This window comes from Jaculus jaculus, chromosome 7, assembly GCF_020740685.1.
Source record: "Jaculus jaculus isolate mJacJac1 chromosome 7, mJacJac1.mat.Y.cur, whole genome shotgun sequence".
Lineage (NCBI taxonomy): Eukaryota > Metazoa > Chordata > Mammalia > Rodentia > Dipodidae > Jaculus > Jaculus jaculus.
This window is the reverse complement of record NC_059108.1, coordinates 1,958,652-1,986,473: the sequence shown is the minus strand read 5'-3', so window position 1 is coordinate 1,986,473 and position 27,822 is coordinate 1,958,652. Positions and strand designations below refer to the sequence as shown.

Sequence of the window (27,822 nt, the reverse complement as noted above, 5' to 3'; positions counted from 1 at the left end):
CGCACACCCTTACTTACAAGGGGCTCCCTCTCCCCAAGATGGACTCAGGCCTACAGGAGAGGGCTGGCCCAGCCCACTCTGTGCTGGCAAGCTCCTGGATTGTCTTGGGTCAAGGCTGGAATGCAGCTGGTAGTGCAGGCTGTACAAGCACAGAACCGCAGCCTTTGGGGCCTGCCAAGCACGAAGCCTTCTGTCCAGATAGGAACAGGTCTGCTTAGTGATGAGCCTCAGAGGGCTTCTATGAGTTCTCCAGAGAACCAGAACCAACATGATGTGTAAGCCGAAACTCGTGGGAAGTAGTGACTTACTTGACTAAGACAGACGTGCAGTGTCTGCAGGGAGAGCTGATGGTTCAGTTCCACTCCAGAAGCTCTCTGCTGGAGAATTTCCTCTTTCCTGGAGGAGGCTGGTATTTCCTTCTCTGTGAGAAACCCACTGACAGAGCAGTTTCGTTTACTCAGATTCACTGACTTACATGTCACTGACATCCAAAACATCTAAAACAATGTGTTACCAAATATGTGGGTACCTTGTGGCCAGTCTGACAAAATTAACCATGGGGGTCCAAGAGTGCCCCTAGCAGCTGATTCCTAGAATTGAAGAGAAGCCTCATGCTCACAGTGGTTCTCCCCCCTGACTAACAAGCTTCACAGGGTGCTGGCTGGTAAAGAGGTGCAGAGGTTTCAGGAGTCTGAATGTACCCCACACCCAGCCATGACCAGTGTGACAGTATTGCTAGTGACATGGTTAGGTCCCAGGAGTTCCATTGTGAACGGCTACAGCCCTGACAGAAGAGGCTTCATGCAGCGTGTGGCTGACTCACCCTTCGGCCTGGTACGCCTTCTGCTCCACGAGAACAGCGAGGAAGCCAAGCACCCCTGAGACAATACAAGGCAGCGCTGCTAGGTGGGGTGGGGGCTGAGGCAGGAGGCTTGCATGGGTCCAAGGCCGGTTGACTAGAGTGAGACTATCTCAAAAACAAGAAAGGGGTGCTGAAAGATGGTTTAGTGATCAAGACGTTTGCCTGCAAAGCCAAAGAACCTCAGTTTGATTCCCCAGGACCCATGTAAGTCAGATGCACAAGGTGGTACATGCGTCTAGGGTTCATTTGTAGTGGCTGGAAGCCCTGGCATGCCCATTCTCTCTCTCTCTTTCTTGCTTTCTCAAATAAATAAATAAAATTTTTTAAAAAAACAAGAAAGGACAGTATCTTGATTTTCCTTTTCCCAGTCTCCAAAACTGCAAGAAAAAAACTTATGTGCTTTATAAAGTAAAAAGAAATTAATATAATCATCTTCAATGTACAAACAAAGCTGTTTTAGAAAGGCACAAGAGCATTAAATGAGCAATGAAAAAATATTTTATTTTGATAACCTTTTTTTGTGTGTGCAGGCATGTGCACGGTGCATGCATGTGTGTGTGCAGGTGTTTGCATACTTGTGTACTCATCCAATGTCTTCCTCAATTTGCTCTCTACTGTCCTGGCCAGCAGGGAGTTAAACAAGGACCCGAGGGGAAATTAACCTGGATGAGAGACAAGACAGACACAAAGAAGGAGACCAAGTCTAGAGTCTGATCAAGGTCTCAAGTGTATTCAGGCAAGCACAAGCTTATATACAGAAGATAAAACTTTCTCAATAGTGCCTATGTGCCTAAAGTCTGCTGCACAAATACCTCTGAGTCTAAACACTGTTTATCAAGGCCGTACGATAAGGCCTCTGTGCCCAGAGATCCAAGACCAGCTGCAGTTCCCATGGTCAAAGAGCAGCTACAGCTCTCGACACTCTACCTTAATTTTTTTTTGGAAGTAGGGGTCTCACTCAAGCCCAGGCTGACCTGGAACTCACTCTGTAGTCTCAGGGTGGCCTTGAACTCACAGTGATCCTCCTACGTGAGTCCCTGTGTGCCGCCACACCGGCAATTTTTTTGTTTGTTTGTTTTTTGAGGTAGGATCTCACTCTGGCCCAGACTGATGTGGAATTCACTGTGTACTCTCAGGGTGGCCTCAAACTCATGATGATCCTCTTCCTCTGCCTCCTGAGTGCTGGGATTAAAAGTGTGTGCTTCACACCTCACAGTTTTCTATTTCTGAGACAGGGCCTCTTACTGAAACTGGCTCTTGCAAATTTGGCTGAACTAGCTAGACAGCAAGCCCTTGGGACCCTCCCATCTCCACCTCCCAGCACGGGGATTACAGGTGTGCATAACTGCATCTCGTTTCATGTGCGTGCTAGGGATCCAAGTTGAGGTCCTCATGTTTGCTTAGCAAACACTTTACCCACTGTGCCATCTTCTCAACACTTAATAACAGATTTTAAAACAAATAATAACCTAACACTGCCTTTATAATGTAACCTTTAATAGGGGTGTGGTATTGTACGCCTTTAATCCTAGCACTCAGAGACAGAGGTAGGATTGTTGTGATTTTGAGACCAGCCGAAGACTACAGAGTGACTTTCAGGTAAGCCTGGGCTAAAGTGACACCTTACCTTGAATTTTAAAAAAGTAAGCTTTATTACGAAATCACATATTGGCCATATTGAGAAAAAAATTGTCTTATTTCCAGTTTTGTCTGCTTAGAACTCTTTACTTACTGTTAGTCTATCATACATAGTTGTGAAAATACAAACACAGCTTTTTTCCCTACTGTGTGGCATTTGTGATGGATTTCTGTTAGGCTCCTCCGAATTTATGAAGATGTAACCACCATCAGAATGATGGTGCCAAACTGAATTCTCTAATGAACTGTGGCATTGTGTGCAACTCGTTAGGACGCATGTTATTCCTTACACCTCCAGGTGTGCATTTAATATACATGACCTGCATTGACATGGGCAGTTTATGAAGAGCTACTTCATGAGGCCTTTGGGAGAGTTAGGAATAGATTCTCCTTCCCCAAGCCATCTGTCAGAAAATCGGGATTCACTGACATTAGAACCTGGTGCGTGACTGCCATCTGCTGGGCAATTGTGGTTAAAGGGGAAACTCTATGGTGCCAAGGAGATGACCTGTAAGTAACTTCTGATCCCAGCACCTGGATGGAAGTGGAGGCAGGTCAGGAGTTCCAAGGCTGGGGAGATGGTTGAGTGGTAAAGATTGCTTCCAAAGTCTGGAGAATGTATCTGGAGTTCATCTCCCTCTCACACACAAACAACAATAATTAAAGAAAAAAAAAAGAGATCCAGAGTTCCAGGTCTCACAGCTACATAGCAAGTAGAGAACAGCTTGGGTTACATGAGACCCTGTCTCAAAAAATATGTTCAAGCTGAACATGGTGGCGCACGCCTTTAATCCCATCACTTGGGAGGCAGAGGTAGGTGGATCACCATGAGTTGAAGGCCAACCTGAGACTACATAGCGAATTTCAGGTCAGTCTGGACAAGAGCAAGACCCTACCTCAAAAAAAAAAAAAAATGTACTTCTTACACACAGCACACACTATAGACAGGATATTTAATAAGAAAGAAAGAAAGAAAGAAAGAAAGAAAGAAAGAAAGAAAGAAAGAATACCTTCCGAAGCCCTTCATAAGGCTGGCAGGTAGGCACTATGAGTGATTGTGGGTATGGTTAAGTAGAAGGCTGGAAAAATTTGCCATAGCTCCACCTCCTAGTGGCCCTCCCACAAAGACCTGGAGTCCCATTCAGCACCATGGAAAGCTCCAGGGAGCAGGCGCCAGAAGCCAGCCAGCCACGGCCTCAGCCTGCCAGCCCCAGAGCTCTGCCTGCAGGCCCAGCCCAGATTTAAAGCGCCCACATCCAGTTTCAAGGACGCCTAGGCAGAGATGGATACCCGCGTCCAGCTGTGCATACACACCTCTCCAACAGAGACACAGGTTGACCTGGTGAAGACACTTTATTGGGAGGTTAGTGGGGAAAAATGTGGGTAGGTGAATTCCAGGGAGTGACAGACACTGGGACCCAGGTGGTGGTCACCTTAAGAAGCAATAAATTAACATAAAATAAATTAAGGTGAGGAGGTCCCAGGTGGGGCAAAAGCTGGGAATACCTGGGAACTTCTAAGGGGATAGAATTTGGAATAGGGAAGGGAGGCCGACCTCCCTTCCCCACCTGAGGCTGGGAGGAGGGCTTCAGGGCTCCAGGAGGAGGGGCAGTCTGGGCTCAGCTGTAGATGGCCAGGGGTCAGGTTCAGGGCCTGTCCTCCAGGAAGCGGTAGGTGGGGTTCTCGTAGCCATGCCTCTGCAATTCCCGGAGCTGCTGTTCCTCCAGGGTCAGCATGGGGTCCACCTGCAACAAGGCCACAGGAAGTCTCCGGCATGGGGCTCTGTGGCCCGAGCACAGTGTGGCTGTCTTTGTGCCTCTCACCTCCACCACTCCATGGCTGATCGTCCCGTAGGGCTTCTTCTTGCGCAGGAGCAACAAGGACAGGACGATGAGGGAGCCCCCTCCGGCTCCCATGATCAGCAGACCAGACACAGCCTCTCGGGACACACCGGTGCCAGCTGGTGCCTGTGGGAGAGGAGGAGGAGACACGGGCATCTTTGAGATACACCAGGACCCTGTGTGACTTTGGAGGCGGCACTGAAGACACTGGCCTCTGACCTCTCCCCTTAGGATATGCCTCTTCTTACCAACTCATCTCGCTGAATCTCCGATGCATGGAAAGGAAAGCCCCTGGGAACCGATGTGTTCACCTGGGGGAGCAGGAGGTTTCATGGGCCCCATTCTCCTCTTCCTCAGGTGCCCAGGAGAGTACCCCTCAACCTTCTTCTTTCCCAGAACCGCAAGTCCCTCTTCCCTCAGGCCAAGGAATCCAAGCTTCGAGCACCTCCCCCCAGGGTTGGCCCCTCGGGAGCCCACACGTCCCTCTAACTTACCTTTTGCTCATACTGTTCCAGTGGGGACAGTTTCTCTTTTCCAGAGGATGGGGCATCTTGATCTGTGGGCCCTACCCCCCAAGTCCATCTTATCCTTGAGGGTTTAGACACCTCAGGGGGCTCAGAAAGGGCACCAGACCCCACCCTCTGGGCCTCCCACTGGGTAGCTACATATCCATCAGGGCTTTGGAGTTCAGCACGATTCAGTGGCTAGGGCCTATGTGGGGTCTACATTGTGTGACACTCACCTTTTGGAAGGGCCATGGGAGTGTCTTCTGGTTTCCAGAGGGACAAGACAGGTGGAACAGTGAAGAGAGAAGGCCATCAAATAGAGCAGAGAGACCCTCCCGGGAACCAAGGACCCTACAGATTCCCCACACCCTCAGGCATTCCCTTCACTCCCACCCATATGCTGTGGTATCAATACATCCCTGGACTTTAGAAAATTAAAAATGAGTCAAGAAGCTGGATGTAGAAGTAAGATTGGAAGGTTCAGATGGTGCATGCCAGAGCAGAGCCTGGCGGACCGTGCCTCATTCCAGGGACTCCAGAGGCAAAAGGACCAAAAGCTCAAGGCTGCCTGAGTTAGAAAGTGAGTCTGGGGACAGCCTGGGAAACTTAGTGAGACCTTGCCTCAAAAGTTATAAATACAGCCAGGCATGGTAGCACACGTCTTTAATCCCAGCATTCAGGAGGCAGAGGAAGGAGGATCGCTGTGAGTTCAAGGCCACCCTGAGACCACATAGCGAATTCCAGGTCAGCCTGGGCTAGAGAAAGACCCTATTTCAAAAAAACAAAAATTAAAAAGTTTTAAAAATTATAGATAGTAAAAAGAGACTGAGGGTGTGTGTCACCTGCTGGCAGAGCATTTGCCTAGCACGCATAGAGCCTTGGGTCCTGACCTTGGGTGTTGACTTTCTTCTGTCAGGCCAAGAAATCACCCCACAAAGAAGAAGAAATGAGTCTTGGCAGGGTTATCTAGGCTCACTCACCATCCTTGGAGTCTGGAGGCTGAAGCCCACTCTTGTCCTCACTGCTGCCTCCAGCCTGAGGGTCTTCCAACTCACTGGGACCCAGGTGTTCTGAGTGCAGGAGTTCCTCTGAGGAGGACATGCAGAAAGGTGCCTGGAGTGGTGCGCACAGCACCTCCACAAACAAAACAGGTGAGGGAAGGGCACCCTGACAGTAGATGGCTGGGAGACTGGGCTGCAGCAGAGAGGCTCCAAGCGAGCAGCCCCATGTGTGACCTGGCCAAGTGAGGAGCTTGGTGGAGGCAAGGATGGAGACAAGTTTCAACAGACTGGCTTCCTAACTGTCAGGGGGATGTTCTGATAGTCATGGATCAGAAAAACTCATGTCCTTTGTTGAATCTGGACCCAGTTCATAACTTGTTCTAACCAATAGACTGTGGGCCCAAGGAGCCAGAGGAGCAACTCAATGGTACACTCATCTAGTCTTGTACAAGGCTGTGTGTTAGATACCCAACACTGCCTTATTGGCAGGAGGATTGCGAGTTTGAGGCCAGCCTGGACCAGATAGTGAGTTCCAGGCCAACCTGGGTTACATAGTCAACTATAGTCTCAAAGTGCCAAGGGATATATGTCAGGGGTGGTACACAGGTGGAATACCAAGTATCACGAGACCCTGGACTCTATTCCCAGCACCAGAACAACAACAAACCTCATCTTCTAACTAAATACGGCTGCACACTTAACTATGTAAGACCCATCAGATGCTCATGATTGTAGAATCATAAACAAAGAAAAACAGTATTAGGGGCTGGAGAGATGGCTCAGTGGTTAAAGGCACTTGCTTAAAAATAGCTATTAATTTGAGCCAGTTAGTTTTAAAAAAATATTTTATTTACTTATTTTTGAGAAAGAGAGAGAGAATGGGTGCACCATAGTCTCTAGCTGCTGTAAACGAACTCCAGATGCATGTACCACCTTGTGCATCTGGCTTACATAGGTACTGGGGTATCAAACCTGGGTCCTTAGACTTTGCAGGCAAATGCCTTAACTGCTAAGCAAGCCATCACTCCGTCCCTGAACCAAGTTTTAAAGTGTCTGAAAAGAGTGGGGGGTTGGGGCTGAAGTTAAAGTCTGCCTTCAGAGATCTGAACTGGGGGCCAACATAATGGGCACTCACGGATCTGGGGCCGCAGCTCCTGAGCCAGATGGGGGTTCTGGTCAAGTAGCCCCAGGCTCTGATTCATCCTTTCCTCAATCACCTGAAGGTGGGTCTGTACCTGAGGGGAGTGAGTGTGAAAGATGAGCCACATACTGTATGCTAGAGAAGAGGCACAGAGGAGTGGGGCAGGAGGAAGGAGGAAGTCAATGGAACCCCAGGAAAAGTCTCCAGAACAGACAGGAAGTAGGGTATCAGGGTCAAGAATTGCAACAGGGGGGCTGGAGAGATGGCTTAGTGGTTAAGCGCTTGCCTGTGAAGCCTAAGGACCGCAGTTCGAGGCTCGATTCCCCAGGACCCACATTAGCCAGATGCACAAGTTGGCACATGCATCTGGAGTTTGTTTGCAGTGGCTGGAGGCCCTGGTGCGCCCACTCTCTCTATCTGCCTCTTTCTATTTCTGTCTGTCACTCTCAAATAAATAAATAAATAAATAAATAAATAAACAAAATTTTTTTAAAAAAGAATTGCAACAGGGAAGAAGGAAACTCAGGAACAATAGACAGGAAGTAGGGTGCCAGGTCAATAATTGGGCCATGGGGCCTGGCGTGGTGGCGCACGCCTTTAATCCAGCTCTCAGGAAGCAGAGGCAGGAAGACTGCTGTGAGTTTGAGGCCACCCTGAGACTACAGAGTGAATTCCTGGTCAGCCTGGACTACAGTGAGACCCTACCTCGAAAAACCAAAACCAAACAAACAAACAAAGAATTGGGCCACAGAAGGAGGAAACTGGAAAAGGAAAAACTGTGCCCAACAGCAGAAAGAGACTTGGAGAAGGAAGCAAGGTTCAGGGAAAGGTGGGGTCCCCAGGGAAAGTGGGCTCAGAAGGCACAGAAGTGTAAGGTTCAAAGGAACCTGGTATAGAAGGCAGGGAGCAGAGTGAGTGAGGCAGAAGGAGAAAGTAGGGTCTGAGGAACACAACTTGGAGGTCCAGGGGCTCCGGGGGCAAGAACTGGGATAGGAGAGACATTTACAAATGACAGCGGTTCAAAGGCAAGGCTGGCGATTCAAGAACACAGGACTCATGGTATGGGACATGAACTGCCAGGAAATGAACTAGAATCTGAGGGCACAGGACAGGGGCTCTAGGGGGAACCAGCAGGGCAAGGAAGGAAGGAAAGAAGGCTGAGAACAGGAACAAGGTTCAAGGCCCCTGAAGAGGAGTCTAGAAAAGGAAGCAGAAGTCTGACAAAGAGGAAGTGGGAATCCAAGGACGAGAAGGAAGTCAAGGTGCAGGGGAGATGGCTCAGTGGGCAAAGCGCCTGCCGCACAGTAAGGACTTAAGTTTAGATTGCCAGGTGCAATGCTAGCAGAGAAAGGGGGTCCCTGAGGCGGGCTGCCTCTAAGCTAGCCAAACTTTGAGCTCTGGGGTCAAGCGAGATCCTGCCTCAGTAAGTAAAGTGGAGAGTCATTTTAGATGAAAACTGACACCAACCTCTGGCCTCCATATGCAAAGGCACATGTATAAACACACATACATACATACATACACACACAACAGAAAAGGGAATCAAAGACACAGTATGGAGGGGAGTGTTCCAACACCAGGAGGGTCTGGAAAAGATCCTGAGGCAGAGAAGGGAGACAGGCTGCAGGCATAGCAAAGGAGCCCAAGCCAGAGGTGAGGGGTAAGAGAAGGGGCTGAGGGCTGCAGGGTACCGGGGACACGGTGAGCATACCTGGAAGCGCATCTGCTGGGCCTTCTCGGGATCCACGGCGGCCACGTGCTGGTAGTGACGCAGCGTGTGCCGCTGTTCCTTCTGCTCGGCTCGCAGGTAGCGTCGCAGGGCCACCAGAACGCGCTCTGCCTGTGGGAGGAATGAAGGCTGCCCAGGCTTGCCCTGACCCCTTCTCCTCTGCTGTAAGCTCCTATAGTCCCCATACCTGAGGTGGATCCCCCTGCAGTGCCGCCAGGAACCCCTCCAGAGCAGCGCGGCGCTGGTCATTGATAAGGGCAATGACTCTGGTGGCGTGGGTCTCCACCAGGCGCTGTCGCTCACCAGACACCTGCTCCTCCAGCGTCTGCAGAATGGACTGGAAGTGCTGGAGTGGGGTGGGAGGCACAAGGTCAGAAGGGAGGATGGGTAGAACTCTGGGTCAGAGAGTCTGACCAGGCAAGTAGGGTGGGCTAGGCAGGGTGAGGGTAGGGGTAGGCTTACTTTGAGCCAATCTGAGGGTAAAATCTGTAAAACTGGGCCAACATGGAAACAAAACTGGTCACTGTTAAGGTGTAAGAGAGCAAACTTACAGGGGATGCAGGACTATAGGCTTGGGTGGGGCCAAACTGGAGACAAGGCTGTACCTCTAAGATAATGATGGGTGTGACCCAGGGTTGGAATGAGGCTGGCCCTAGTGAGGTCTGCAGGGGTGGGCAGCAGCAGGGCAAGGAAAGGGAGATGGCACCAAGAGTTACTTAGGAGGTCAAGCTTACAGGGAAGGGAGAGAGAGACTAAGTAAAAGTGAGAGGAAAGAGGCAGGGCCTAACTGGGACTTGATTGTCTCCAGAGAGTCTGAGAAGGGCCTGGCTGCAATTGCAGGAGTCTCCCCTTGGGAGAGGATCCCAAAGTCAGCCTTCAGAGGGAACTCAAGTTAAGGCAAGTTTTAAAGGCTGGAGATGTGGCTCAGGGTACAGTGCAGTGAGGTGGGGAGCTGCCAAATGTAGGAGTGGGGCTGGGAAGGGCCAAGATAGAAGGGGTTAAAATGAATGGAGTACCCCAGTAGTGGACATGGGCATGAATGGCACCCACAGAAGGCTGTCCTACCTCATTCAGGGCCTGCCTGTCAGCTTTAGGCAGATTCTTAGACTGGTTGTCAGCCATGGCCCATTCACGCATCACCTAGGGGTGGGGAAAGAGAGTTTGAGCACCCCAGGATTTACCCTGATCTTCATGGGTAAGAAGTCCCCAGGCCCACTTCCAAGACTTTGCAGGATCCAGATCCCCTAGTCCCAGAGGGAATACCCAGATGGATTGTTTGAAATCTTTATAGCTAGGCTGGCCTTGAACTCCTGGTTACCTTGCTTCAGCCTCCCAAATGTTAAGATTATAGGCATGCACCACCATGACCAGCCTCAGAGAAGATTTAAGAGGTGGAGTGTGTCTGACTAGAGTGTCTATAGAATCTGGCAGCATCTCAATGGGATTCTAGGTGAGTCAAGGATCGCTGGTCATCATAGGAGGTGGTGCTAAGGGCTCAGTGTGGAAGGAGGCTTGGGCACTCTAACTTAGAGTGTGTCAGTGTGGGATTTCCTGGTATTTAGGAGTCCTGTGGTCGCCGGTGTCACCACCTCGTTAATCTGGCGCATCCTGCGCTCCTCCAGGTCCATCTTGGCCCTCAGGAAGCCCTCGTGCTCGTTGGTCTCCGCAGGCATGCCCAAGTAGACGTCCACACCATCAGTGGGCCTTGGGGTGGGAGTGACTGCAAGACCAGGGACAGGTGAACAGGTCATCTTTCCCACCTGAAGAGCTACATTTCCTAGAATGCACTGGAGACCATCATGAATACGGTTTAGCCCCTGCTGCTTGGCCTCACAGGAGGTGTAATTCTGGACCAGGCCTGTTCTTGAAAAGCTTAAGAATCCATTTTTCCAAGCTTTGCCAGAATGATCCTTAAGCCTATCGAATGGCCCCTACACTTCTAAGTACCCCCAAACCACCTTTCCTCTTTGTATTCATCACAGACTAACCCTAACATCTCTTCCACTACCTCCTGGTGGGCCCTTCTCAACGAGATCACTCCCAAATCACCCCTACATTCCCACAACAGTGATGAGGACAGAGAAGACCACCTCACCTACGTTGAGCACTACAGGGGCATGGGAGCTTGGAGATGTGACCTTTTCCTCCTCCTCTTCCTCTTCAGCCTGGGGAGGCTCCACGAAGTAATCATCTACTGGCTGTAGGAAGGATTCTGCCTCTTCCTCATCCTCACCCACCTCTGCTCTGCCTCCCAAGGGCCAGGACCGGGTGGAAGGATCACTGAGGGAGCAGAAGACTCAGCCAGTAAGATCCCAAAATAGACCCCTCCTCATCTTTCAGCTGCTGCGTCAGGAGCCTTGGAGGAGGCATAGAAGGTCCCCTGCCACTTACCCAGTTGCTGTTCCAGATGGGTTTGGGGTTGCTGGAGGCGGACAGCACACATACTCCACACCTCGGAACCGATCGGAGCCACAGGGCAGAAGCATGCCTGAGCCATGGAGGATGAGGCCCTGAGAGCTGCAGGCCTGCAGGAAGAGGAGGCTCAGAGGCCAGGACAGAGTGGCCGGAGGGTGTGGACAAGGAGCTAGGATGACTGGGTCTTTGGGGCTGGTGACGCTGGGAGCCTGGATTCCTAGCTCTGGAGGAAGGGGTGGAGGGATGGAATTCCTACATCCCAGTAGGAACTCTTGGTGCAGAAGGGTGTCATGGGCCTGGACTCCTAGGTCCTGGGAGTAGGGATGGGTAGACCAAGTTCCTGACCTCCTGTGCCTCCTGATGCCTCCTGGTTGAGCTCTCACACTGGTCCATGCGTTCCTGGTGCAAGAACCGGCAGCCTTCAGGAACCAGTAGGGCCTCACTCACAAATTCACCAGCTGAGGGGTGGGGGACACCACAGTAACACCACCATACTCAGTCCAGGCCTTTTATCCTCAGAGGTTTTTCTGCCCAGCACCCAGACCACAGAAGCTCAGAACCTCATGTCTGGGAGGCTCCCACTTCACTTCGGTACCCCTCCCCAAGCAGGTGACTCACGCAGGCAGTGGAAGGGCACAACCTGGTGATGGGGGTGGGCACAGCGGCCGCTTCGAGCACCCCCACACCAGCGCTCCATGGGGATGGCCTGTGCAGCCTGCTCCACACGTGTGATGTGCAGCTCCGGATACATCTGAGGGTATCAGGGACGGGCGATCAATCCAAGGCCCAACCTATGAGATATCCTCCTCTACTCCAGTATTTTTATTTTTGTAGAACTAGGGATGAATGGGTTTCAACTAATATACATTATAAGATGTCCTTTTATTTATTTGTTTGTTTGTTTGTTTGTTTATTTATTTATTGGCTTTTCAATGTAGGGCCATGCCCCAACCTGAGATGTTTTTTAACTTTAAAAAATATTTTATGTATGCCAGGTGTGGTGACGCACGCCTTTAATCCCAGCAATTGGAGGCAGAGGTAGGAGGATCACCATGAGTTCAAGGCCACCCTGAGACTACAAAGTGAATTCCAGGTCAGCCTGGACTACAGAGTTAAGACTTTACCTCAAAAAAAAATTATTTATTTATTTATCTGAGATAAAAGAAGAGACGGGGTGAAAGAGGCAGAGAGACAAAATGGTAACCAAATTCCAAATGCATGTGCCACTTTTGTGCATCTGGCTTTATGTAGGTATTAAGGAATCGAACCCAGGCAGTCAGGCTTTGCAAGCAAATGCCTTTAATGGCTAAGCCATCTTTCCAACCCTCTTTTTTTTTTAAATATTTTTTCTTTTTCTGTTTTTGCCCCACTCAGACTGCATCCTCTCCCTCCAGCTCCCTGGAAAGGAGAGCAGGAACGAATATCAATGGCAAGTGGCAGTTGCAGCAAAGCAACACCAAGAACTGGCCTCACACTCAGGAGAGAACGCCAGGCCTCCCCTCTACACAGCTACTAGAGGCTTTTCCAGTAACGAACTAGAAATGATCCCTGAAAGTACAGTCTTCTCTTTTTACTTTTTAGTTTGGTTTTTTGAGGTAAGGTCTCACTCTAGCCCAGGCTGACCTAAAATTCACTATGTAGTCTCAGGGTGGCCTCAAACTCATGGTGATCCTCCTACCTCTGCCTCCCAAGTGCTGGAATTAAAGGTGTGCACCACCACACTGGGCATACTTTTTATTTTGAGACCAGGTCTCATTAAATTGCCCAAATTGGCCTTGAATTTGCAATCCTCCTCTCTCACCATCCCCAATCGCTGGGGATCACCAGTCTTGACTTGGCCATTCTATTTTCAAGGCCCTAGTGTTCATGAGGACATCTTCCTATACCTTGCTTCTGCATACAGCCAGCCTTTAGTAGATCATTGGCCACGCCTCTAGTGTGCTCCCTTTAAAGACTCACCATCCTTAGATGTGACCTGTCCAGTATCTTTTTAAAAAGGTTTTTAAAAATGTTTTTGTTTATAGGTGTGGGGGAAAGAGAGGGAATGGATTGCTAGGGCCTCTGCCACTGCAAACTAACTCCAAATGCATGGGTCACTTTGTGCATCTGACTTCAGTGGGTACTGAGGAAACACAGCCAGGCCATCAAGCTTTGTAAAGGAGTACCTTTAGCCCACTCTGCCACCCTTCCAGGCCCCTGTCCAGTCTCTTTATGAAGATCCCTCCACTCCGCTTGCCCATGAGATCAACCTCCCTAAACTCATTTCTCAAGACACCCCTGCCCTGAAATCAGGTTTTCTTCCTTTCCCTTTCCTTTTTTTTGAGGTGGGGTCTCACTCTAGCCCAGGCTGGCCTCAAACTCACAGCAATCCTCCTACCTCACTCTCCAGCGCGCTGGGATTAAAGGTGTCACCACGCCAAGTTATTTTCCTTCACAATAGATCTGGCCCTACTTCGTGCTCAGCCTGTCTAGCCTCTAAGCATAAGTATCTATTCTTTTTGAATTAGGCCCGCTTCTTCATGGTCACGTCTCCCAGCTAACCGCTCTCTCCTGGGGTGCTACTGCTTACCCCCACGCTGCCAGCGCAGAGTTCCTTCCGTCTTAGCTCCACTTAGGCCACGCCCACTTATACTCTGCTCAGAGTTTTTTTTAAGTAATGAAAAACTATTCTGCATCAAGGTATCTGGAAAGTGAAGCTGCATTTGGAGCACATTACAGATGAGGAATGATCCGCATAGAGTGAATAGAAAACTTAAAGAATTCTTCGTGCCAGATGCTCCAAATTACCAATGCTTGCTCTGTTCGGATTTCTAAACTCCGCCACACTATTGGCTATCATGATGTCTTCTCAAAATAGGTCCTGTCCTCACCTCGCCCCCTTGCTTCCCCCAGCTTTCCGCATCTCCCCGGACACCCCCAGCCTTTTATAAGTGTAGCTTCCTTAGGAGCTCGCCGCCCCGCTGGGCGGCAGGGTCCCCCGCCCCTCCCCGGGCCCCGCCCACCTGTCTGCAGTACTCCAGCACGCGCTGCGGGTCCCGGAGGCAGCGGCGGGAGCGCTGCGGGTCCGGCTCCCAGCGGCCGGTGCGCAGGTCTCGGTGAAGGGTGATGTGTCCACATAGTCCCGCCACCTGGGCGGACCCCGGAGCCTGGAAGTGGAGGCGGACGAGGCAATGAGGGGCCCGGGGGAACACCGGCCATCCACTGGCCCTTGGCTCACTGAAATCCAGATATTTAGACAAGCCCCCCTCCCAGTCTCCCTGGGTGGAGGGACCGTTCCCGGGGGCAGCTCCCGTGGGGCGGGGGCGCCCCAGCTCTTCTGTTGCCATGGCAACCCAGATACAGCCCCCCCCCCTTCTCCCGGGTTCCTCCAGGGCCTTGTTGCTGGGGAGACAGGCTCCGCCTCCGCCCCGGGCATATTGGCTTTGTAGCCAGAAGGGGTTAATCTGAACCGTGGAGGAGGAGGCCGAGGACACAGGCGTTCGGCCCGTCCTCCTTCCACGCTCAGTCCCCGCTCTCGTGGAGGGGGCGCAAAGGGGACCGGGCCTGGCTTCCCTCCCTGCAGGCCTGGACACCAAGCCCTTGGGAACCAGAGAGCTACATCCGCACGGATGGTGGGTGGAGGCCTGGACCAAGCCTTGGGTGTGTTTTTTTTTGGGGGGGGGGACCTCATGTGGGTCTAGAGGACGCAAGGGACCTGGACTCTTACATCCCAGTGTCTTGCTGCCCTGTTTGGGGCCCAGTGGTCTAGGGTGACGGGGCCTGCAATGGTGGGCTAGGCTTCTGGGACCCGGGGGCTCTGGGAAAGCCAGGTCCCGCGCCGCGGGTCAGGAGGGCGCAGGACCACCAGGCGGTGATGGGGAAGTCCAGGGACAGGTCTCCGGCTGAAATCCGCGCTTTCCGCCCTAGAGGCCCAGTCCCGCCCCCTCCCCGTCGCCTCCCCCCACCCAGCGCCATCGCCACCCCGTCCCCTAGCACCCCGCCGGGCCTCACCTCCGGCGCCCCGGCCAGGTTGGCGGCGGCGAGCTGCGCGCGCAGAAGCAGCAGCCACAGCGGCAGCAGCAGCAGCGGCAGCGGCGGGCCCCGGCGGCCGCCCAGACCGCGAGCGGCGGGGCTGGCGGGCCCCATGTCCTGCGCTCCCGCCCGGCCCGGCCCGGCCCGGCCCCAGCGGTGACAGGAGCTCCCAGCGCCGCCGCCGCCTCCGCCGCCCCCGGGCTGCGCCGGCGCCGCCAGCCCCGCCCCGCGCCGCGCCGCCCCGCCCTCCCGGCAGGACAATAGCGCGGGGCCCCTGCGCAGAGCCGAGCGGCCGAGCCCCGGAGCCTGCACCCGCACCCCGCCCCTCCGCGCCCGCGGAGCTCCAGGGTCCAGGGCTTGGGCTCTGCTGGCTGGGATTTTGAGCTCCCCCCGCTCTCTCTGGCTCTCACCTCGTACCCCCAGCTTTCTCCAGAACAAACCCAGGACACCCACATCTGGCTTTATCTGCCCCCGCCCCGCCAGGGATGCCAATGCCAGAGACCTCCTCTAAATTCCTCGCTTGAGATCCCAGGAATACAGATCTCCAAAATTACCTCAGTAATGTACACTCCCAGTACTTGGAAGATGGGGGCATGAGAAACCAGCCTCAGCTACGTACGAGTTTGATAACAGCCTAGGCTACATGAGACAGTGTCATAAACAGACAAAACAATCCAGCACTTGAGACCCAGTCCCTTCCTCTCTCAGATCTAGGTCTAAGATCAATTCCCTTCTTTAAAACAAGTTTTAAAAATTATTTATTCACTTGAGAGGGAGGTAGGGAAGGGACAGGTGTGACAGGGCCTCTAGCCACTGCAAATTAACTCCAGACACATGCACCACTGTGTGCATCTGGCTTACCTGGGTCCTGAGGAATCAAACCTGTGTCCTTAGGCTTCACGAACAAGCACCTTAACAACTAAACCATCTTTATAGCCCCCAACCCCCTTATTTATCAGGATCTTGACCCCAAATCCTTTCCTCCTCAACCCTAGTAGTTCAGTCGTTTTTTTTTATTCCCAAAGACCCCAAGCAGAACTTCAAAAATAGTTTTATTTATATATTTGAAAGAGAGAGAATGAATTTGCTCACCAGGACCAGCAGTCACTGCAAACGAACTCCAGATTCATACACCACCTTGTGCATCTGGCTTTACATGGGTGCTGGGGAATCAAACTTGCATTGTTCTGCTTTGCAGGCAAGGGCCTTAACAGCTGAGCCATCTTAAGTGGAACTTTAAATGCTAGCTCAAAGATCCATGCACCAAAGACCCTGGGCCCTTTCTTTAAGGATGGCCCAGCACCAAATATTTCCATTTTCCACCCAAATCTTTTCCCTACCTCCCTTTCAGGGTTCATTATTTTGTCTCAAAGTTAGGGTAAACTTGCTGTATGGGTTTCTTTTTTTTTTTTCCCCTCTTTCTTTTTTTTAAAAAATTTTTTATTTTTGAGGCTCTCACTCTTGCCCAGGCTGACCTGGAACTCACTCTATAGCCCAGGCTGGCTTTGAACGCAAGGCAATCCTCCTATCTCAGCCTCTGGAGTGCTGGGATTAAGGATGAATCTCCACGCCTGGCTATGGACTCTGTGTGTGTCTTGCGGGTACATGCCCATATGTGTCTGTCTGTCTCTATTTTCAACTGTATTTGTTTGTGTAGATGTATATTAAAAGAGCCTAAGCCAGGAATGGTATAATCCCAGCACTTGGAGGCCAAGGCTGGAAGATCAAGAATTCCAGGTCATGCCTGGGCTATGTTGTGGGGGAAAAAAGAAGGAGGGTGCTGGAGAAATGGTTATAGGCACTTACTTGCAAAGCCTGATGGCCTGGGTTCAATTCCCCAGTACCCATGTAAAGCCAGATACATGAATGCATGGAGAGGCATATTTATCTGGAGTTGGTATGCATTGGCAAGGGGCCCTAGTACATCTATTCTCTCCCTCTCTGTCTGTTGCTCTTTCTCCCCTTCTCTGTTGCACATAAATAAATAAATAAATATTTTTTTAACAAGAGGAAAGGAAGTCACAGTGCTAAGCAGGTAGCACAAGGCTACCTTATAGGCTAGGGTAAAGGAGGGACTTTGGGACAGCCTCTAAGACCTCTTTTCTTTCCCCCTCCCTTCCTCCCTCCCTCCCTTCTCTCTTTCTTTTCTTTTTTTTTTTTTTTTGAGGGAGGGTCTCACTCTAGCCCAGCCCAGGCTGACCTGGAATTCATGTAGTCTCAGGGTGGCCTCCAGCTCATCCTACAGTAATCCTCCTACCTCTGTCTCTTGAGCTGCCAGAGAAGACTTTTTTTTTTTTTGAAAGACAGAATGGGCACACCAGGGCCTTCAGCCACTGCAAATGAATTCCAGACACGTGCGCCCTCTTGTGTGCACGTGCAACATTGCACACCTGCATCACTGCTGGCTTACATGGAACCTGGAGATTCGAACATGAGTTCTTAGGCTTTGCAGGCAAGCATCTTAACCACTAAGTCATCTCTCTAGCCCAAGACCTCTTTTTTTTAAAAAAAATTTCAGCCAGTCATGGTGGCGCATGCCTTTAATCCCAGCACTTGGCAGGCAGAGATAGGAGGATCGTAATGAGTTCAAGGCCACTCTGAGACTACATAGTGAATTACAGCTTAGCCTGAATGAGAGCGAAACCCTACCTCGAAAAACATCATCATCATCATCATCATAATAATAATAATAATAATGTTAAACAATATTTTGAAAGAGGCAGATAGAGATAAGAGAGAATCAATGTGCCAGGGCCACCAGACACTGCAAATGAACTCCAGATTCATGTGCCATCATATGCATATGGCTTTACATGGGTACTGGGAAATCAAACCTGGGTCCTTTGGCTTTTCAGGCAAGTGCCTTAACAGCTAAGTCATCTCTCCAGTCCAAGACTGTATGTAGGATGCCACTCTAGCTCAGGCTGACCTGGAATTACCCTCAGGCTGGCCTCAAACTCATGGCAGTCCTCTTACCCCTGCTTCCTCAGTGCTGGGATTAAAGGTGTGCACCACCATGCCCAGGTTTTATATATATATATATCAGAGAGGGGGGAGGGGCAGCAGATAGAATTCCAAGACCTCTTTTTTGACAGAAAATAATTATCAGAGAATCCCCAAGACACATCTGTCTCTTTGGTTCTTTTCCATTAAACAAATATTTAGATTTCCCTTTATTCCCTTTATTTTCATCACCCTCCTACTCCTTGTATCTAGTTCTTTCCAAGTCTTTAAGGAAAGTGGAAGGAATCAAGATGGTGGTCATTGTGGGTTCCCACGGAATGAACAGCCATCTTCATGATGCTTCTATTGGCCAATGTGAACATCAGACAAAACCAGGAAAGGCTGGGAGAGGGGATCAGTCCTTCTGCCTTGGTTTGCTCTTTACTATTATTCTTCTCAATGCAGATGGTCATTTTGAAATATCTTCTCTTACTGGCTAGAACTGACTTCCATCCCTGCCCCTAAGCCCCATCACCTCACCTCTTTTCCCCACCCCTCCACAAAGGGCCTTGCCACCGTCTTTCACCTAACAGAGTAGTTGGGCATAGTGATATATTGCTCCCCCACCTGAAGCACCCCCTTTGGCTGAGCTGACTGTGTATCAGTGATCCTGGCAGTTATAAAGATCTTCCCCTCCCTCAGGGTGCAGTTTTGGAGGAGCATTGCCGTCATGTTGCTGTGATTCCTCAGTTCCAGGACCACTAGCTGTGGCAAGCTGAAGATTCCTTGTCTCTACTTGGAGAGACGTCCTCACACGTGAGTCTGGAGACGCTGGTGACTGGGTGTGGTGAAGGCCGCATAGGCAAAGGGGGGCGTCCCAGTGGTCAGATCTGGAGGTCCAAAGGATGGGGGTTTCATGTAGTTGGTGAAAGCTCGAGGATGAGGTGTGGTGAGATAACCTGCCCGTGCTCTATACAGTCTGCAGGGAGGCACCATGTCCGGCTGTGGGTTGAAGTCATAGAAGGTAGGGGTCCCTGGAAGTCCAATCGGAGAGGGGGGTGGCAGAAACAGGCCTCCTCCAGGAGCTTCTCCAAGGCTCAGACTCACACTGACCCCTCGTACCTTGTAGTAACCATTGGTTGGATCCTGGGGGAGGGAAGCAAATGGGATTTGGTAAGGGGCGTGTCAGTCTAGAAAGGTGGGAACACAGATGGAGAGACACACAAGATAGAGCCAGATAAAGAAGGAACACAGAAAGAGGCGAAGAGTGACGGTAGGGACAGAGCTAGACCCGCAGACTGGAGAGAGGTAAAGGAAAACAGGTCACGCTAGGACTTGAAGGAGTGTTTGGTGAGCTCCAGGCTACCCTGAGCTGCAGCGTAGACCCTGCCTCAATAAACAACAGAAAGGGGATGGGGAAATGGCTCGGTGGGTAAAGTGCTTGCTGCATAAGCATCAGGACCTGAATTCTGATCACCAGCAGCCACATAAGATGCCAGGCTCAGTAGTACGTGCCTGAAACCCCAGTGCTGGGGAGGTGGAAGCAGGCAGATCCCTAAGACTTGCTCGCTAGCTGGTTAGTCCAGCTGAACTGGCTGAGATCTAGGTTCAGTGAGATACCCCATTTCAAAATATTAAGACAGGGATGGAGAGATGGCTTAGCAGTTAAGGCACTTCCCTGCGAAGCCTAAGGACCCAGGTTCAATTCTCCATGTCCCACATTAGCCAGATGCACATTGTGGCATATGCATTTGGAGTTTGTTTGCAGTGGCTAGAGGCCCTGGTGTGCCCATTCTCTCTCTCTCTCTCTCTCTCTCTCTCCTTCTGTCCCTCTGTATCTAATAACTAACTAAATAATGATAAAAAAAATTTTTTAAATTAAGACAGAGGGCTGGAGAGATGGATCAGCAGGTAAGGCACTTGCCTGCAAAGACTAACAGCCTGGGTTTGATTCCTCAGTACCCATGTAAAGCCAGATGCACAAAGTGGTGCATGTGTCTGGAGTTCATTTGCAGTGGCTAGAGGCCCAGGCATGTCTATTCTCTGTGTGTGTGTGTCTCTCTCTCTCTCTCTGTTTGCAAGTAAAATATTTTTTAAAAAATTAAGCTAGAGAGTGGCTTTTGACACCTGATGTTTATCTCTAACCTCCACATATATGTACATACATGTTCACTAGCACCTCCACATGTGCCCACACACATGAACATGCAGACACACATATACCACACACATGCCAAAAGGGGGGAAAAGTGGGGAGGCTTCTCTGCCTGCCAGTGCTCACCTTAGTCTCCTGTGCTCCTTCCTCATCCAGAATCAAGTCCCTGTGATCTGTGTGCACAGAGGGGCCCTGGGGGAGGGAAAATAGTGTACAGGAGTGGCTGGAAGATCCTCCTGCCCCAGAGACCATCAGAGTCTGCTTTTGGAAGGGTGACTTGGGAAGATGGACCTGAGGGATTGATTTAGGGCAATAAAGAAGGCTATGGGAACACAATGAACCTAGTTAATAATTGGGCCCAGGGCATATTTGGTGTTGTAGGGCTATTTCGGTGTGTGTGGGGGTCACAGATTTGGGACAACCTCTGAGTCTGAAGCTTGGCTGGACTAGGTTATTACTTGGGTCTGAAAGCACAGTCAGGTCTGGGCACCACATCTTACCTGGTCCTCACTGCTGCCTGTCTCCTCCTCAGGGCCACGGGAAGTGGAGCCATCACTACTTCCTGGGATACTCACCAGTTTCTTTTGCTTGGAGAAGGAGGCTGAGATGGGGCAATGAGAAGCGGAGGTAAGAGATGGGTGGGGTCAAGGTTTATGAGGACCAAAGTTTGTGAGGGCGGAGAGATATTGGTAGGAGAGGCTGGAAACCAATGAGGATCCTGGCCATGATGATGTGGGGTGGGAAAGGGAGGAGGGTACTTAATAGGTTGATATTGTATATATGATGTGGGGTGGGGAGGGTGTGATCCTGAGAAGATTGAGGCTAAGGAAGGAACCAGAGCCTGGGGTGAGCCTTATAAGGCCTGTGCAAAGTTAGGGAGTGGACAGGGCATGAGTGATGGAGACGTGGGAGTTGGGGGGAGGGGCTCAGGATACTGACCCTTGCTGTGACGCCAGCAGCAGAGGACCACCGCAGTGATGACCATAAGGAGAGTGGTGGCCGCAGCAGCTGCTCCAGCCACAATCCGCACAGTGGGCAGCAGGTCTGTAAGGAGCAGAAGGGGAGCCCTGAGAAGGCTGCCTTACAGACTGGGGGATAGATAACAGGAGAACTAGAGCCCAGGGCTTGGGCTCAGGATCCTTGGGTTCGATCACCAAGTTTGGAAATTCCCCAGGTTTGTACTCTCCCCAGTTTGGGGTTTAAAGACCCATGGGTTTGGGGTTCCAGATATTTGAGAGTGAGTTTAAAACCCCTTGACAGGTGGTTGTGGTGTCACACAGTGGTAATTCCAGCAGTTGGGAGGTTGAGGCAGGAGGATTGTTGATAGTACAAGGTCAGCCTGGGCTACATATAACACCCTATGTCAAAGAAAACCAACAACAATAATAAGTTAATTAATTGAAGTTCAGGCTTTAGAGAGCCTTAGAATTTGAGGGTCTTTTATAATTTCCCACATTTGTAGGTTCGTTTCTTTGGAGGTTCCTAAGTAACTAGTCTTTCTGTTCAGGATTCTGTATCTGAGGGAATTTATTGTTTTTTTGGGGGGGGTCTTAAGAAGCCAATTTAGATTCCCGAGTTTGGGGAATCTCTATATTTGAGGACCTTATAGTTTGGTAGCCTTAACCTAGAGATAACTGCGTCCGTGTGGACTTGGGGTCAGTGTCTCACCTCTTCTGCCCAGGTAGAGCTGGGCTCCTGCCTCACCCAACCGGTTCCGTGCACTGCAATTGAAGGCCCTAGTGAAGTCTGACTCCTGGGTCCCAGAAATGTGAAGCACAGAGATCAGGCCTGGACCATCTCCTCCCTGGACCTCTGGGGCTGTGAAGGTCTCCACCAGGAACCTGCCTCTTGACCCTGTTTCCAGGAAGCCCTCATCCCAAGACCAGACCTGTGGACAGGCAGGAAGGAGGGCAGGTCAATGAGTAGACTGGCCAGTTGTGGTGGTGCACACCTTGAATCCCAGCGCTCACACTGGGGAGATAGATCACTGTGAGTCTGAGGCTACCCTGAGAGTACATAGTGCCTTCCAGTTCAGCCTGGGCTAGAGTGTGCCCCTACCTCAACAGAAAAACAAACAGAAATGAGTAGACTGGGGGGGGGGGGGGAAGGGGCAGTGTGGGGTGCTGGGACAAGTGAGGAGGCCTCAGTTTCCAGGGTCATGGCTAGGTCATAGTGGGGGTCTTTTCCTTACCACAGAGTCTGGGGCGGGAGAGGCAAACACTGCACACTGGAGGCGAGCTGGGCCCCTCAGGAAGGCAGGCCCAGAGTGCAGGGCGGTTACTACTGGGGGAGCTGGAATGGAAGCCAGGGGTCACTCAGGTGAGGTGTCCACATTCCCAAAGCCAGTTCAGAATAAAACAAGGCCAGGCCTGGGCATTGTCTACTCATCACAACCAAGCAGGTCATGTGCCCTCTGCCCATTTCTTTAAAAAAATATATTTATGTATTTATTTGTTTATTTATGAGAGAGAGATGGAGAGAAAGAAGCAGACACAGAGTGAGTAAGAGTGCACCAGGGCCTCCTAACCCCTGCAAATGACAGATGCATGCACTTTGCACATCTGCCTTTATGTAGGTGCTGGGGAATCGAACCCAGGCTGTCAGGCTTTTCAATCAAGCGCCTTTAACCCCCGAGGCATCTCCCCAGCCCATGCTCACTTCTCATCCCAGGACCTTCGGGGTTCCCTGCAATGTGAGGCTTTCTCACCATTCACGGTCAGCCTCGCCTCGGCGGTTCCGCCCCCCAGGCCCAGGGACCTGGGTTCAGCCCTGCACAGGTAGTCGCCGGCATCTTCTGGCCTCACTGACGGAAGACGCAGCGTGGGTCCAGAGCTCAGCACCTGGCACAGCAAAGGGGCATCAGAGATGGGGCTTCACCCGGGCCGCCTCCAGCCACAGTCAAAAAGTCACAAGTCTCCAGATCCGGCTTCACCTGCGCGCCACCGCGGCGGGCCCATGTCACCCGTGGGAGTGGGTTCCCCCGCCAGGCACAGCTGAAGGTGGCGTCTTGGCCCACGTCCACGAACACCGGCTCCGGCTTTGCTTGTAGAATCGGCCCAACTGGAGAGAGGAGTAGGGCGGAAGGAGCCCTGGAGTCAGGACCTCTCTAAAACACTCAGAAGTCTCGGGGGCTGGAGGGATTGCTTAGCGGTCAAGGCTCGTGTCTGCAAAGCTAAAGGACCCGGGTTCAAGTCCCCAGGACCCACGTAAGCCAGCTGCAGAAGGTGGCACAGGCCTCTGGAGTTCGTTTGCCCTGGTGTGCCCATTCCCTCTCCCTCTCTCTCTCCCCCCCGAAAAAAAAATTAATAAAAATAATAAAAAATTTTTAAAAGTCTCGGTGTAGGACCTTGGTCCACCACACCCTCAGGGCACTAATTGTCCACGCCCACACTGCCTCACTTTGATATTGATGTGCACAGCCAGGCCCCGCCCCGCCCCCTCCAGCCTCGCCGCCTCCGCCCGGTCCATCCAGGCACGCCCACCCCTGCCCCGTCCATGCCCCGCCCCTGCTCACACTGCACGTCCAGCGCCGTGCTGCGGTTGGCACTTCCCACCGCGTTGCTGACCTCGCAGGACACAGGCTCTGTCAGGAATGAGGGGTCTGCCACAACCTCCAGCCTGGGCCCGCGGGCCCCGAGCACCGGAGAGCCCCCCTTGGCCCACCTGGAAAGGTAGTGGTGACGTTAGTGTCCTAGCTCTTGGCTCCAAGCCTGTGCACCTGGCTGAAGGGAGAGGTGGTCTTTCTCCTCACCTGTAGCCCGTGACAGGAGGCTGGGCCGTGGCCTGACACCGGAAAGTGACCTTCTCTCCCTCCTGCACAGTCTGGGGTTCCGCAGACAGAGTCACTACTGGAGGGTCTGTGAGAGTGGTCAACTATTAGTGTTGTTAGACCTAGAAAACATCCATTGTAGCCCCTTGTCCACTCCTCTGCCCAGGGATGTGGGTGTTTAGTTCCTTCTTCCCTCTGCGACCGGAGCCTGGCCTTCCAGATCCTTCTGTCTTCAGCTGTGTCGGGTCAAAGAGTTCAGGCCCCACCCGGGTCTTTCCCATGCCCAGTTGCACTCACACTGGAGGCTCAAAGTGATAGCCGTGTCCCTCCCTGTGGGCAGGGCCTGGCTCCTGGCTCTGCAGATCAAGGTGGCTCCATCATCATGACTCGAAGGGGTCAGGAATAAAATGCTCTCCACAGACCCAGTGGTGCTTTCCTCCAGCAAGGTCTGGAAGTGATAGATAGTAATGATTTCCCTCTTCCCCAGCTCCTGTTCTTCTTCCAGTTCCTCCTCCTCTTCTTCTTTGAGACAGGGTCTTACTGTGTAGCCTCCCAGGCTGGCCTTGAACTCTCCATCCTCCCACCTCACCAACACATGGGGCAATAACAATGATTTCATCTGCCTCTTAATACAGTAGTGCTTACTATGTACACGACATCTATACACATTTACATGTATTATTGTATCCAATCCTTACTGTTACCATATTGGGTATATATTACTATCCCTATTGCATAAGTAAATAACATATTTAAGCTTAATCAATTAGCAAGTGACCGAGCCATGCACATTCCAAGGATCCCAACCTCTGAATGCCTATCTTCCTCTGTCTTCTCTAGATGCGCCCTGTGATCAGAGTAGACCCCACGTTTCACTGGATGGGCAAGGACTACAAAGGGATTTGGCCCAACCTGTTGGAAAGTGGTCCCATCCAGCCGGATTCCATCTCGGAACCACAGCAGCTCAGGAGCAGGGCGGGCATCCCCTTGGCTCCGACAGGTCAGATTCCCTGGAACTCCAACGGTCAAGGACACAGAGGGGCCACCCAGCACCTGGGGGGCTTCTGGAGGTACTGCATGGGAGATCTTGGGTCAGAACAGGACCCTCGGGAGCAGAGCCCCCATTCTCTCAGCTCCAACCCCTCCCTGGGTTTCTTAGACTCTGCTACACCCAACTACTACTGGCTTTGCAAAGCACAAGTGGGCTGGGTCCTCACCCAGCACGTGTATTCGGGCTGGTCGCGATCGGAGGCCTGCTTGGGACGCCTGACATTCATATGATGCCTCATCCTCCAGCTCCACAGGCTTAATGTGGAGATCGTGCTGGCCACTGGCTGCACTCCCAGATATCCAGTACCGGGGCCACCCTGTAGAGAGGGACACCGTAGTCCTGAGCTCCTAATCTCAGGTCTTTGTACTCACACCAGAAAAAAAAATGGTCCACACATTCCGTGGTAAAATACTATTAAAAGTGTGTGTTTAGTCCAGAGAGACTCTAACCCTCCTGACAATTTAGATCCACTGCAAATTTGGGGTTAATAAAGTCAGAAAGGAATACAAGATGATTACAATAAAAATTAGGTTAAGCCAAGTGTGGGCGGTGCCTGCCTATTACCTCGGCACTGGGGAGGCCGAGGCAGAAGGATTTTGAGTTTGAGGCCAGCCCCGATTACATAGGAAGACCCTATCTCAAAAACAAAACAAACAAAAATTAGATTAAACACTGCTTTTGGACTGTGATAGGGAAAGTAATAAAGGACAGGACTGACAATGATCTGAGCAGTAATTACACGGCTGCTATTGAGGAGCAAAGTGTCAGTTCCCAAAGAAAGAATCAACTCAAAGCCCAAGACTCCAATCGCCTGAGCCCGTCAGTCTCCCAAAGTTGAAAAGCTCATGACAGAAACCTCAGACACAGCCCAAGGCCAGCAGCCCCACTCTGGTGCCAGCCCCTCCCTGAGTAGAGGGCAGGCTCACCTGGCAGGTCCCTTTCGCCCCCTAGAGCCAGTCCATCCTTGGTCCACTGCACAAGCCCCCTGTACGCGCCCAGAGCACAGGGCAGCCGAGCCTCCTGCCCCAGCAGCACCACCAGGTCCTCCGGCTGTTGCAGGAAACGGGGCGAAGGGCCTAGAGAGGGATGCGCGGCACAGTCAAGTCCCTCATTCAGGACCCAGCGGTCCAGTCTCCAACCCTCTTTCCCCGGACTCGGAAACACAGGCTTCAGCCTCTCCTCTCCCAGACCCAGCTTTGCGAGACACCAGCCTAACAAAACAGCCGAGAGCGGTACCTGCACGCCCCCTGAAGCAGAAGGAGAGGGCGAGGAGGGCGGGGACGAGCATCCTGGGTGCGCGTGTCCCTCGGAAGTTGGTTGCCCTCCAACTTCGTCCACGGCGCACGTCTCACCTCGCTGGACCGGAGTCCCCTTCGCCCTCCACTCTTGTCGCAGGCTGCAGGTCTCCGGTCTCCGGCCCGGGGGTGGGGGTGTCTTTGGTTCTAGCTCACCCGCAGCCTCCGGAGCTCTGCAGCCAGTCGCGCGCCCCGCGGTCTGCTGGAGGCCAGGGAGGCGGGGTCCGCTCGCCCCGCCCTCTTCCCATTGAGAAACTCCCTGGCGGCCCGGACGAGAATGAATGGGGGCCCACAGGGCGGGGACCCGCTCAGCAGGCGCGCGCCCCATGCCAGTTGGGGATGTGGGAGCCCGAACACCTGAGTCCAAGGAGGGGTCCCGCCCAGGCTGGACACCTGCGCCCTGTGGGCTGATGGGGGAGGCCGGGATGCGGAGGGAGGGGTAGTGGAAGAAACTTGCTCAGCCTGGGTCCTGGAGGGACTGTGCCGAGTGGAAAACCAGCTATAAATGGGGAGCCCCTGGGACGTCGCCAGTTTCCGCGCCCTGGGGAGGCGAGGCCCGGGCTCCCGTGGGTCTGCGGGTCGGGGAGAGGACATCCGGTGCCCGAGGGCTATGTGGGGGCCCTGAAGAAGGGGGTTTAGCCCCCCCACTTCTCAAACATCCCTCTGCTGCCTTGATACCGCTGCAAACGGGAGCTCGCCCCCCGCAAACCCGGGAATCCGGGCGTCCCCCTTCCTTTCCCAGGACCCTGCAGGCGCGGTCCGCCCGCGGGGCCCCCTGCGCCGGTTGCCGGGAGACGGCTGGGAGGCGGCGGGTCCGGGGCTCCGCGGGCAGCGAGGCTGGGAACCGCGCAGCTGGTCCTGACAGCTCCATGCTGCCCAGCCGGGGCGTTCCCACGCTGCGCAGCTGGCGGGGCAGGTGGGAGGGACTCTGAGTCTACCGCATGGTCTGGTGGGCGGAGGGGGGTACTGGGACCCCGGGTCTGACATTCCTGGGCCTGTGAGAACTGCGGGCCCGCATTGAGGGTTTAGATTCGGCCTCCTGTGTTCCTAAATGGCAGGGGCTTGGACTTGGAGGGCCTCAGCCCTGGATGCCTGGAGGTCTGCAGGGTGGTACAGTTAGGCCAGGTTCAGAATATCTGGTTTTAAGTCTTAGTGGATTTAACCACCAATCTCTTTCCCACCTACCCCCACTGGTCCAGGAGGATTTGAAAATCGACAGACAGCGAACATCTGTCCTAAGGCCTATGGGGGGAGTAGGAAGGGGGAGAGTTGGAAACCTGGACTCTTGTGTCTGCAAAGAAGGACTAAGGACCCGAACATCTGTGCCTGCGAAAGGAAGGTCCTGGGGCCTGATGACTAGTTTGGGGGATGGGATGCTGTGCCTGTATTACTGGCTTCCGTGTAGTGGATCCAGAGTCTGAACGAGCTGGGGGAGGGGGTTGGAAGGAATCCTGAGTCTTGGGGA

At 52.4% G+C, this 27,822-nt stretch overlaps 2 protein-coding genes, 1 long non-coding RNA gene and 1 pseudogene across 7 annotated transcripts; 1 reads left to right on the top strand and 3 right to left on the bottom strand.

Annotated features, from left to right (window-relative positions):
• Positions 1-3,834: 3,834 nt before the first annotated feature.
• Positions 3,835-15,258, bottom strand: Aplp1 (amyloid beta precursor like protein 1). Of its 3 annotated transcripts, none has more exons than XM_045154781.1 (17): positions 15,124-15,258; positions 14,136-14,279; positions 11,752-11,884; positions 11,479-11,591; positions 11,110-11,243; positions 10,814-10,998; positions 10,308-10,438; positions 9,784-9,858; positions 8,906-9,064; positions 8,701-8,829; positions 6,984-7,083; positions 5,828-5,935; positions 5,084-5,140; positions 4,836-4,906; positions 4,590-4,652; positions 4,324-4,467; positions 3,835-4,245 (listed from the first exon to the last, which is right to left on the bottom strand). In XM_045154781.1, exons 1-17 carry the CDS (start codon positions 15,256-15,258, stop codon positions 4,147-4,149), a joined length of 1,980 nt encoding a protein of 659 aa, XP_045010716.1. In that variant the 3' UTR covers positions 3,835-4,146. The 3 variants fall into 3 exon arrangements, with proteins under 3 accessions (XP_045010716.1, XP_045010717.1, XP_045010718.1); XM_045154782.1 differs by having other exon boundaries at positions 5,084-5,110; XM_045154783.1 differs by having other exon boundaries at positions 5,084-5,107.
• On the bottom strand, positions 12,499-12,697 carry LOC123462399 (annotated as a pseudogene).
• On the top strand, positions 14,591-25,500 carry LOC123462176. The gene is made up of 4 exons (XR_006638141.1): positions 14,591-14,744; positions 18,790-18,903; positions 20,775-20,869; positions 24,852-25,500. It is a non-coding gene; the product is annotated as an uncharacterized LOC123462176 (long non-coding RNA).
• On the bottom strand, positions 18,671-26,525 carry Kirrel2 (kirre like nephrin family adhesion molecule 2). Of its 3 annotated transcripts, none has more exons than XM_045154779.1 (16): positions 26,299-26,525; positions 25,989-26,138; positions 25,229-25,378; positions 24,924-25,084; positions 24,309-24,459; positions 23,994-24,099; positions 23,757-23,905; positions 23,175-23,302; positions 22,950-23,082; positions 22,434-22,534; positions 21,911-22,130; positions 21,182-21,286; positions 20,743-20,843; positions 20,369-20,434; positions 19,210-19,233; positions 18,671-19,121 (listed from the first exon to the last, which is right to left on the bottom strand). In XM_045154779.1, the coding sequence occupies exons 1-16, from the start codon at positions 26,348-26,350 to the stop codon at positions 19,002-19,004; spliced, it is 1,917 nt and encodes a 638-aa protein (XP_045010714.1). In that variant the 5' UTR covers positions 26,351-26,525; the 3' UTR covers positions 18,671-19,001. The 3 variants fall into 3 exon arrangements, with proteins under 3 accessions (XP_045010714.1, XP_045010713.1, XP_045010712.1); XM_045154778.1 differs by having other exon boundaries at positions 18,671-19,089; XM_045154777.1 differs by having other exon boundaries at positions 18,671-19,233.
• Between the last annotated feature and the right edge of the window lie 1,297 nt (positions 26,526-27,822).